We start from the raw sequence: 11,515 nt of genomic DNA, 5'->3' as shown, positions 1-11,515 counted from the left end.
TCTGGAATGAAATTTGGAAAGAGATGTCTGTAATGAAATCTGTAGAGCATAGTAAAAAAATGAAATATGTAGCGGTAGCTCGTTTGTATTGGTATATCATTTATATTAATTGAAATCAAATTTGGAAAGAGATTATTGTATTGGTATATCGTTGCTATTACTTGAAATCAAATTTTGAAAGAAAAGTATGGAATGAAATATGTAACAAGAAAGTTACAAAATAAGTTTAATTTTCAGTGAAACGACTAACATACATAATTGGTATGCCAACACAAGTATGTGATGTCTCATTTCACATAGCAGATAAACACAGAATAAGTATCTTAGTGTGACATTTGAAAGATACGTTTAGACAAAAGTTAGTTGTGAGCACCCAAAGTAATTTCTTCTTATGATTTGGATAAATGTTTGTACTTGATAGTATTTGATTGATAGCTATGATACTGAATTTAAGTATGATAAATAATATGATCTATAGCAGAAATATAAACACTTTGAAAGACAGCAAGAAGTTTAGCTGTGAACCAAAATTTTGCTGTGAGCAAGAAGAACAAGCATACAAGTTATTTTATTCATATGATGTGGAACAATCTTTTGACTTAAGAGTACATTTTAGAAATATATTATACAGAATTTAAGAATGATAGAGACCATGAGTGCAATATATACTGTTGTTAACTGAAATATGAGATGCATAAAGTGATTGGAAGACAGCAAGAAGTTGTGCTGTCATTTCCTTACATACTGGCAATACAAACATTGGTTATAAAGCAGGGAATAACCTTAATAGTTTTAAAGTACCATACATAACGATGATTGCACGTAATGAACATTGTTCATTTCAAATGAAACTACTACATCATATGAAATAACTTGTAGTACGTAGTGAATGCTACATAGGCAACAACGCGGTGGAGGAATCATTATGTTGTTGTCTTCACGACGGATGCTATCTTCTTAATCTCAGGCCTCCTTGGATTGAGATCATTGAAGCAGTGGTAAACAAGGATATAGCATATTTCCTTCCTGAAGACATCCATTGCCCACTGTAAGGAAGCAAGGAAGAGTTAATAGTGGATGAACTTGTACATAGGAAGTTGTGATGTTATAGAAGATTGTGAGAACATTGTTGTGTGTTCAATAGTAAACCTTGTAATTTCCAATGAGCTCTTTGCCATTGTGACACAGAAGGACTTTAAGAACCCAGAAACCACAGTCATCACTGCCATAATAATAATTATTAGTATTTCATCATATTACTGAAGTATATAACAAAAGATGTAGCATACATACTTGTTTGTTTGTTTTCCAGCAGAACAATATTTCATTGGGAAATCAGTAAATGCGAAAGCACTCTTGTGGAGACAATCATTCAATGATTTTTGGAGATTGCTGGCCTGCAATTTGTTGAGAAAGGTCATGAATGCAAATTATTTATGTGAGAAATTTCAGGTACTGTATTGAACATTTATCAGAATTAGGAAATCTGAAATAGAACTAGTAACAGAATAACCTACCATGTTCTCCAACATAACCCTGTGCGAGTGTTCACCTTCTTTGACTTCTAAGTTAGAGTCATAAATTTCAATTGTGTTTTGCGTGAGGTTAATGACAGCCAGAATCCAATGGTTGTCCGATACTGTAGGCAGAAATAGCTTGAAAAAAAGTACAAATTTGTTTATTAGTAAAATGTACTTACAGTAGAAAGTAAAAATGTAGATGGTGAAAGATTACCTGCTCAACATTTTGAAGTGGCAACTTACTAAGCTTCTTGCAGAGATATGCATGGTTGCATTTATTTCCTTTTTTAGCAATTCGGTCTAAATAAGAATGCAGAGTTGTTAGATAACAAGAATGGAATGAAAATTATGCGTAATAAAAGTAAAGAGTGCTTACTATAATAGTCTGGTCCAATATGATCTTGGTCTTTGATCCCCAATCATACATAAGTGCCACGGATAGTAACCACATCATATTTTTGCACATCTTTCCTTTTGGCATTAGGCATTGTACTAACTCTCTTTCTGTTACAGAAGCTGGACCTATCCTTATCTTGGTACCACCTGTGTCATTATCGTTGCGTCGTCGTGTCTTACGTAAACCTCGGAACTTGCTACCAGCGACAAGAGTATTGTACAGGTCGTTCAACTTCTTCACCGGATATTGCTTCTTCTTTATGAGCTCAGATATACCTTCGACGATCTCCTCTTTCTTCTGATAACGCTGTTTTCTCATCTTCATAGAAGGATTTATGCTACCAGCATAATCAAAACATTCTCCATCTGGTAATGGCTCAGCAAGCTTAGAGATGTGGTCACAATCAATTGTTTTAGGAGATGAAGGTTCATCGGGTATGTGAACTATCTCTATATCCCTGAAGCTGTGTCCTGATATTTGAATATTTACAAGTCAGATAATTATTACTATACTAAGTCATGTAAAATATAAATACATTATTTAAGTGAGAACAATTGTTGGTTGTATGAACTTACTAGGAGTTAAATAAGAAGTATGAGAGTCTGAATCTTGCTTGCCCACTTTAGATATATCATCATCTTCGGTGCGCTCAGAACTTACTTCTGCAACTGAATTGTCGGAAGGATGTTCTTGGGATTCATCTTGTTTTTTTGCAACATCTTCTTGTGTAGACTGACAAGATGATGATTCTGTTGGGTTTTGTAGTAATTTCAAAAATTTTCCTACGCACACGCAAGATCATGTGATGCATAGCAACGAGGGGGAGAGTGTTGTCTACGTACCCAACGCAGACCGACTGCGAAAGCGATGACACGACGTAGAGGAAGTAGTCGTACGTCTTCACGATCCAACCGATCAAGCACCGAAACTACGGCACCTCCGAGTTCGAGCACACGTTCATCTCGATGACAATCCCCGGACTCCGATCCAGCAAAGTGTCGGAGAAGAGTTCCGTCAGCACGACGGCGTGGTGACGATCTTGATGTACTACAGCAGCAGGGCTTCGCCTAAACTCCGCTACAGTATTATCGAGATATATGGTGGCAGGGGGCACCACACACGGCTAAGGAATAGATCACGTGGATCAACTTGTGTCTCTAGAGGTGTCCCCTGCCTCCGTATATAAAGGAGTAGAGGGGGGGAGGCTGGCCGGCCAAGGAGGGAGGCGCAGGAGGAGTCCTACTCCTTCCGGGAGTAGGACTCCCCTCCAATCCTATTCCAACTAGGATTCCCCGAGGGGGAAAGAGGGAGAGGGGTGGCCGGCCACCTCTCCTAGTCCTAATAGGACTAGGGGAAGGGGGGAGGCGCGCAGCCCTTGTGGGCAGCCCTTTCACCTTTCCACTAAGGCCCATGAAGGCCCATATGGCTCCCGGGGGGTTCCGGTAACCTCCCGGTAACCCGGTAAAATCCCGATTTCACCCGAAACACTTCCGATGTCCAAACATAGGCTTCCAATATATCAATCTTTACGTCTCGACCATTTCGAGACTCCTCGTCTTGTCCGTGATCACATCCGGGACTCCGAACAACCTTCGGTACATCAAAATGCATAAACTCATAATGTAACTGTCATCGTAACCTTAAGCGTGCGGACCCTACGGGTTCGAGAACAATGTAGACATGACCGAGACATGTCTCCGGTCAATAACCAATAGCGGGACCTGGATGCCCATATTGGCTCCTACATATTCTACGAAGATCTTTATCGGTCAGACCGCATAACAACATACGTTGTTCCCTTTGTCATCGGTATGTTACTTGTCCGAGATTCGATCGTCGGTATCCAATACCTAGTTCAATCTCATTACCGGCAAGTCTCTTTACTCGTTTTGTAATACATCATCTCACAACTAACATATTAGTTGTAATGCTTGCAAGGCTTATGTGATGTGTATTACCGAGAGGGCCCAGAGATACCTCTCCGACAATCGGAGTGACAAATCCTAATCTCGAAATACGCCAACCCAACATCTACCTTTGGAGACACCTGTAATGCTCCTTTATAATCACCCAGTTACGTTGTGACGTTTGGTAGCACCCAAAGTGTTCCTCCGGCAAACGGGAGTTGCATAATCTCATAGTCATAGGAACATGTATAAGTCATGAAGAAAGCAATAGCAACATACTGAACGATCGTGTGCTAAGCTAATGGAATGGGTCATGTCAATCAGATCATTCAACTAATGATGTGACCTCGTTAATCAAATAACAACTCATTGTTCATGGTTAGGAAACATAACCATCTTTGATTAACGAGCTAGTCAAGTAGAGGCATACTAGTGACACTTTGTTTGTCTATGTATTCACACATGTATTATGTTTCCGGTTAATACAATTCTAGCATGAATAATAAACATTTATCATGATTATAAGGAAATAAATAATAACTTTATTATTGCCTCTAGGGCATATTTCCTTCAGTCTCCCACTTGCACTAGAGTCAATAATCTAGATTACATTGTAATGATTCTAACACCCATGGAGCTTTGGTGCTGATCATGTTTTGCTCGTGGAAGAGGCTTAGTCAACGGGTCTGCAACATTCAGATCCGTATGTATCTTGCAAATCTCTATGTCTCCCACCTGGACTAGATCCCGGATGGAGTTGAAGCGTCTCTTGATGTGTTTGGCCCTTTTGTGAAATCTGGATTCCTTTGCCAAGGCAATTGCACCAGTATTGTCACAAAAGATTTTCATTGGACCCGATGCATTAGGTATGACACCTAGATCGGATATGAACTCCTTCATCTAGACTCCTTCGTTCGCTGCTTCCGAAGCAGCTATGTATTCCACTTCACATGTAGATCCTGCTACGACGCTTTGTTTAGAACTGCACCAACTGACAGCTCCACCGTTTAATGTAAACACGTATCCGGTTTGCGATTTAGAATCGTCCGGATCAGTGTCAAAGCTTGCATCAACGTAACCTTTTACGGTGAGCTCTTTGTCACCTCCATATACGAGAAACATATCCTTAGTCCTTTTCAGGTATTTCAGGATGTTCTTGACCGCTGTCCAGTGATCCACTCCTGGATTACTTTGGTACCTCCCTGCTAAACTTATAGCAAGGCACACATCAGGTCTGGTACACAGCATTGCATACATGATAGATCCTATGGCTGATGCATAGGGAACATCTTTCATATTCTCTCTACCTTCTGCAGTGGTCGGGCATTGAGTCTTACTCAATTTCACACCTTGTAACACAGGCAAGAACCCTTTCTTTGCTTGATCCATTTTGAACTTCTTCAAAATTTTGTCAAGGTATGTGCTTTGTGAAAGTCCAATTAAGCGTCTTGATCTATCTCTATAGATCTTAATGCCTAATATGTAAGCAGCTTCACCGAGGTCTTTCATTGAAAAACTTTTATTCAAGTATCCCTTTATGCTATCCAGAAATTCTATATCATTTCCAATTAGCAATATGTCATCCACATATAATATCAGAAATGCTACATAGCTCCCACTCACTTTCTTGTAAATACAGGCTTCTCCGAAAGTCTGTATAAAACCAAATGCTTTGATCACACTATCAAAACGTTTATTCCAACTCCGAGAGGCTTGCACCAGTCCATAAATGGATCGCTGGAGCTTGCATACTTTGTTAGCTCCCTTTGGATCGACAAAACCTTCCGGTTGCATCATATACAACTCTTCTTCCAGAAATCCATTCAGGAATGCAGTTTTGACATCCATCTGCCAAATTTCATAATCATAAAATGCGGCAATCGCTAACATGATTCGGACGGACTTAAGCATCGCTACGGGTGAGAAGGTCTCATCGTAGTCAATCCCTTGAACTTGTCGAAAACCTTTCGCGACAAGTCGAGCTTTGTAGACAATAACATTACCATCAGCGTCAGTCTTCTTCTTGAAGATCCATTTATTCTCAATTTCTTGCCGATCATCGGGCAAGTCAACCAAAGTCCATACTTTGTTCTCATACATGGATCCCATCTCAGATTTCATGGCTTCAAGCCACTTTGCGGAATCTGGGCTCACCATCGCTTCTTCATAGTTCGTAGGTTCATCATGATCTAGTAGCATGACTTCCAGAACTGGATTACCGTACCACTCTGGTGCAGATCTTACTCTGGTTGATCTACGAGGTTCAGTAGTATCTTGTTCTGAAGTTTCATGATCATTATCATTAACTTCCTCACTTATTGGTGTAGGTGTCGCAGAAACAATTTTCTGTGATGTACTACTTTCCAACAAGGGAGCAGGTATAGTTACCTCGTCAAGTTCTACTTTCCTCCCAATAGCGGGACCTGGATGCCCATATTGGCTCCTACATATTCTACGAAGATCTTTATCGGTCAGACCGCATAACAACATACGTTGTTCCCTTTGTCATCGGTATGTTACTTGTCCGAGATTCGATCGTCGGTATCCAATACCTAGTTCAATCTCGTTACCGGCAAGTCTCTTTACTCGTTCTGTAATACATCATCTCACAACTAACATATTAGTTGTAATGCTTGCAAGGCTTATGTGATGTGTATTACCGAGAGGGCCCAGAGATACCTCTCCGACAATCGGAGTGACAAATCCTAATCTCGAAATACGCCAACCCAACATCTACCTTTGGAGACACCTGTAATGCTCCTTTATAATCACCCAGTTACGTTGTGACGTTTGGTAGCACCCAAAGTGTTCCTCCGGCAAACGGGAGTTGCATAATCTCATAGTCATAGGAACATGTATAAGTCATGAAGAAAGCAATAGCAACATACTAAACGATCGTGTGCTAAGCTAATGGAATGGGTCATGTCAATCAGATCATTCAACTAATGATGTGACCTCGTTAATCAAATAACAACTCATTGTTCATGGTTAGGAAACATAACCATCTTTGATTAACGAGCTAGTCAAGTAGAGGCATACTAGTGACACTTTGTTTGTCTATGTATTCACACATGTATTATGTTTCCGGTTAATACAATTCTAGCATGAATAATAAACATTTATCATGATTATAAGGAAATAAATAATAACTTTATTATTGCCTCTAGGGCATATTTCCTTCAGATTCTATGTCTCCTGGAGTGCATCGAGTCTGTATTTCTACTAATGCAAGAGTTTGTTCTAAGTTTTCACTGAGCACTTCATTGATAGCAAGACTTAGTGATTCGTTGTTATCATTTGCAGGTGCTGGATTCGGTGTCATACATAGAATCATTTCCACACATTTGTCTAGTATTTTTTTATCAGAATCTTGCAGTGCCGAGGATTCCTTTGGTGAGGTTTGACCAATTTGCAATGTGATATCTGAGGGTACAGTGCTTGGTTTTGGCATATCATCAGGTAACTTAGAAGGGTCTATCTGGAAAACATCCAAACTGGAGGAGCTGTGGTCAGGCAGAACAGAAGTTTCCAAAACAATAGGCTGATTATCTTCAATTCTTGAGACTTCCTGGAGCGTAGATGCAACATTATGTTGGGTAGTATGAATAGTAGCACCCGCTGGTACATTCATCCTATCATATTCCCTAGTCATCTGACTGACTGACATAATTGATACATCACCTACTATTTGTATGGATAAAGGTGGGGAAGAAATATTTGGAACATCTTTTGAAGTGGAATCAGTATCAGCAATTTCAATATCTTTCATCGATAGAATATCAATTTTGCTGACATCAACATTTCCCAAATGATCATTCGATTGTTTCTGAATGCCATCTTCAAGTGTCGTCTTGTCTGTATGTTGTAGTTGAACAACATCTTATGCAGGATTGTGTGAGAAACTATGATTCTTGGTAGCTTTCTGTGCATCAGAAACATCTATTTGAGATGAAGATTTGTTGTTTTTGGATGAATGAAGGCAATATCTTGAATTCCATCAACAGTTGGTGCCGTAGTAACGGTATTACCTACTTCATGCAAAACATCTTTGGATGAATCCTGTTGTGGATGTTGAACAGCAAATGCATTACTCTCTGGCTGATCCCCTTGGTTGCCATGTCCAAGCACATTATGAGCACTAGTAACAGGTAGAAGAAAAGCACTATCCGCTTGACCATCAGTACCAACAAACTTCATTATTGATGAATGTTCACTTGGCATGTTGCTTCTCTGAGTTTGAACAGAATGTGACCTGACTTGGTCTGCAGCAATGTTGGGAATGACAATTGCAGTTGTGGGAATGATGACTGTAGAGACAAATTCTGGGGGATGTGTAGAAGCAGAATTGTTTGACGACGATACAACATTGGCAACAGAAGTCTCTTGTCTTTCTAAGGCGGTTGTTGCAGAACATGATGTAGCATCAGACTTGAGATTTTGAAAAGTGCAAATGCTTTCCACCAATGGATCTTTACAAGCAGCAGGTTCAGGCTGAACAATCTGATCCGTGGTAGTCAAATCTTTAGAAGAAGAAGGCTCGTACTGAGTACTCTGAGCAAGCATTGGCGAAGCAGGATGGAAGTTGTCAGCTTCGACACCTTCAATGTTCACAAAATTGGTTCCTGGTTCTGATTCATGAGTACCAATTTCTACAGTCTCATTCATGAAGGTTGGAGATGCCGGTGTTCCGGCTGTCAACTGCTGGATGACATCAACATGAGTGCTAGTTTCGTGAACCAGTTCAGCAGACTGGGAAGAATTGAGAACAGCTTCATCTAGATTGGACTGACATGGACTTTGTGTTCGTACAGTTCGTTTCGTCAAAGTTGCATCATCATTGTGCAGAGAACTTCCTGGACGTGCATCATCAATCATCGGTAACATAGCCTTCTGAATCTCTTCCTGGACCAAGGCTGCCATTTCCTTGGTTTTCTTAATTTGAAGCTGTTGCAGTTTGTTTTGAAGCTTTCGTTCAGACACAGTTATCAACCTTTGTCGATCGGCTGTGTACTGGTCTTCAAGAATCTTTATCCGTTTTATCAAACTGCAAGTTGGACAGAGACTAATTCATGAATATATCAATGAAAAATAATGAACTAGTGTAACACAGATTTAAGAAATCACCTCATCTGTAGCTTGATGTGATAGCCGCTTTTTAGAAACTTGTACTACTTGTGGAGGAAGTATATGTTTCTCCTGGCCAGGTAGTAATTATATTAACTGTTACTGGTGGGGTGGAATGTGTAGATTTTTCGTGATCATCAAGATCATCATTATGGTCTTCTGCAGTAGGGAACATTGCTAACTTTTCATCGTCCTGCAATAGAATACATGAAGATTCAGTTAATAAGTTAAAGGAAATAGGTAAAATGAAGAGTATTAATAACAACATGATTTGTATACCAGTAAGCTCTCAAACAACTTGCAATGGTCTTGTGTCTTCTTTTTTCCAGTATGATCTATTTGTTCCAGTACTGCTGAACCCACATATTTAATCCTTGGGTAACCCTGAGGTATTTTGACTAAATGTGATTGAAGTAGATCCACATATATGAGCTGCAATAATTAGACAGAATATAAATAGGGTTTATTAGTAACACAGTGATGTGAATGTGTAGTGGAAGCATAGTATGTGCAATTTTTTAAAGGTTTAGCTTACATGTAGAATATGTACGCATCCACCCACATTCAGGTTGGGCACTTTGTTTTCCCTTGATTCACGGATTGCCTCGATAAGGTACTCAGCAGCAAAACGACACCAATTCATACGAGGGATGTCGCTCAAGTCCTTCAAAGCTCCTAGCAGGTAACTTCTATTAATTTGGTAACCAGTCGTCGGAGCTAAGTAGGCGCAAAGAATGACTTGCATGAAACACAAGCAAAACTTGTCCTTGTCTTTCTCCTCTTTATACATTAACATCCTGCTGTCGCTTCCTTGAGTGATTCTCCTCTTCCGGCCGTAGCAGACTTGAATTCAGTTTTACCTCTGAAAGGTTTGTCACGAACCCTACCTGGACGGGGCATTGGAACTGCTTTGTCAAGAGCAGGTAACTTCAACAGGTTTTCAACAGCTTGTACTATAGAAACCTTCCTATTTCTGAATACTAGACACTTGCTATCGCAGTCTACTCTTTTCATCAGCCATATAGTTAGCTTTCTGGGTAACTTGCACTCAATCATGTGAATGAGTGATCCAAATCCCAATTCTTCTATCCATTGTAGCTGTTCTGGACATAGTTTTTATATAATGGCGCGTATCTTGTTTGGATCACATTTGCAGTTGATTGTCTACATGCATGTTCGGGGGAAGCAGAAGGTTAGTGCTGCCATCAATAATTACATTTTAAAGCGATGCAAACATCTAGTGTACTAAGTAAATACCTGCTTAACTTCGGGGGAAGCTGCTCTCTTAAGTTTCTTCGGAGATCTTCTACGCCTATTCCTGGTTGATTTTGATTGAGGAAACATCAGTATCACTCATGTCGACGCCACAGCTTTCATCATAGTTAGTTGTCTCAAAGCTTGGAGATTTCCGGCGACGGCGTGCAGAATTAGTCATCTGTGAAATTAAAAATTCGAAATTAAGAACCAGCATAGGTAGAAATAATAAAGTGGTCAAGAGGAAATTCAGTTATCAGTAACTTTAACATTTTAGATTCTTTGGAGCTGAATGTACTTACAACCTGTGGACTTATGAAACCCATATATTACGTACGGATGTAGCAGTTTAGTATGGATTTTAGTCAAATTTGAACACTATATCTAACATTTCAGTACCCACTGTGTACCCTTAAGACAAATTATGTGCCATCTTATTTGAAAAAAAGTCTGCAATCTGTACTTAAAAAATGTATTTCAATAAAAATTGAAATCATGTAGAATAGCCATATCACAAGCACGTTGAGATATAGTTTCTTTAACCTATTTCAATACAAATTGGAATCATGTAGAATAACAATTCCAATCCTGTAGAATAGCCATTTCACTAACAAATTTAAGGTTCATATTTCAATAAAAATTGAAATCATGCAGCCATTTCACTTGCACGTTCAGATATAGTTTCTGTACCTTATTTCAATACAGATTGGAATAATGTACAATAGCCATTTAATTAACAATTTGCACGATCTTATTTCAATAAAAATTGAAATCATGCACACAGAGTGTACCCTTCAAACGAATTAAGGGAACTAGAAATCATATTTCAATCACAGTTTCTGTAACAAATAACTATCTCACTTTGAACATCTCATTACTAATGTGCTACCGCTTTTTCTAGTTACACATGGGGATCTAGGGTTAGAGAACCAAAGCATTAATCAACTACGGAATATAGTTTTAGAGGTCACGGGTTTCTACATATCTAACCAAAATAAGCTAAATGTAGAAACTGTAAATGAAGATGAGCAGCAGGAATTATGAGTAAATGAAGATGGATATCTAACCTTTACGAACTAATGAGGGCGGCGGAAGTAGGGGAAGAAAAGCGACAGGTGAGCCGCCAAAATACGCGGGCCGGCGGCCGAGGCGACGAGGAAGAAATCAACAGTTCAGCCGCGAAGAACGCGGCCAGGCGGCGGAGGAGATGGCGGCGGATGAATCATGGACACCGATGGAAGAAGAAGATAGGTTTGCGAGGGGTGGATGACGACTAGGGAGGGGGGGGGGGGGGTAAAGAAAAGGAGTTAATA

At 39.7% G+C, this 11,515-nt stretch overlaps 2 protein-coding genes across 2 annotated transcripts; both read right to left on the bottom strand.

The window, feature by feature from the left end:
- Positions 1-1,284: 1,284 nt before the first annotated feature.
- LOC147976307 (uncharacterized) lies at positions 1,285-7,593 on the bottom strand. The gene is made up of 6 exons (XM_087520819.1): positions 7,077-7,593; positions 2,493-2,666; positions 1,897-2,387; positions 1,735-1,820; positions 1,518-1,655; positions 1,285-1,397 (listed from the first exon to the last, which is right to left on the bottom strand). The coding sequence occupies exons 1-5, from the start codon at positions 7,591-7,593 to the stop codon at positions 1,565-1,567; spliced, it is 1,359 nt and encodes a 452-aa protein (XP_087376945.1). The 3' UTR covers positions 1,285-1,397; positions 1,518-1,564.
- LOC147976306 (uncharacterized) lies at positions 7,059-11,454 on the bottom strand. Its single transcript, XM_087519750.1, has 6 exons — positions 11,270-11,454; positions 10,206-10,383; positions 9,484-10,112; positions 9,228-9,380; positions 8,949-9,141; positions 7,059-8,868 (listed from the first exon to the last, which is right to left on the bottom strand). The coding sequence occupies exons 5-6, from the start codon at positions 8,951-8,953 to the stop codon at positions 7,764-7,766; spliced, it is 1,110 nt and encodes a 369-aa protein (XP_087375876.1). The 5' UTR covers positions 8,954-9,141; positions 9,228-9,380; positions 9,484-10,112; positions 10,206-10,383; positions 11,270-11,454; the 3' UTR covers positions 7,059-7,763.
- Between the last annotated feature and the right edge of the window lie 61 nt (positions 11,455-11,515).

This window comes from Triticum urartu, chromosome 4A, assembly GCF_056163025.1.
Source record: "Triticum urartu cultivar PI428250 chromosome 4A, HENAU_Tu73, whole genome shotgun sequence".
Classification (NCBI taxonomy): Eukaryota; Viridiplantae; Streptophyta; class Magnoliopsida; order Poales; family Poaceae; genus Triticum; species Triticum urartu.
The sequence above is the reverse complement of the archived record's forward strand: the minus strand, read 5'-3'. Positions and strand labels throughout refer to the sequence as shown.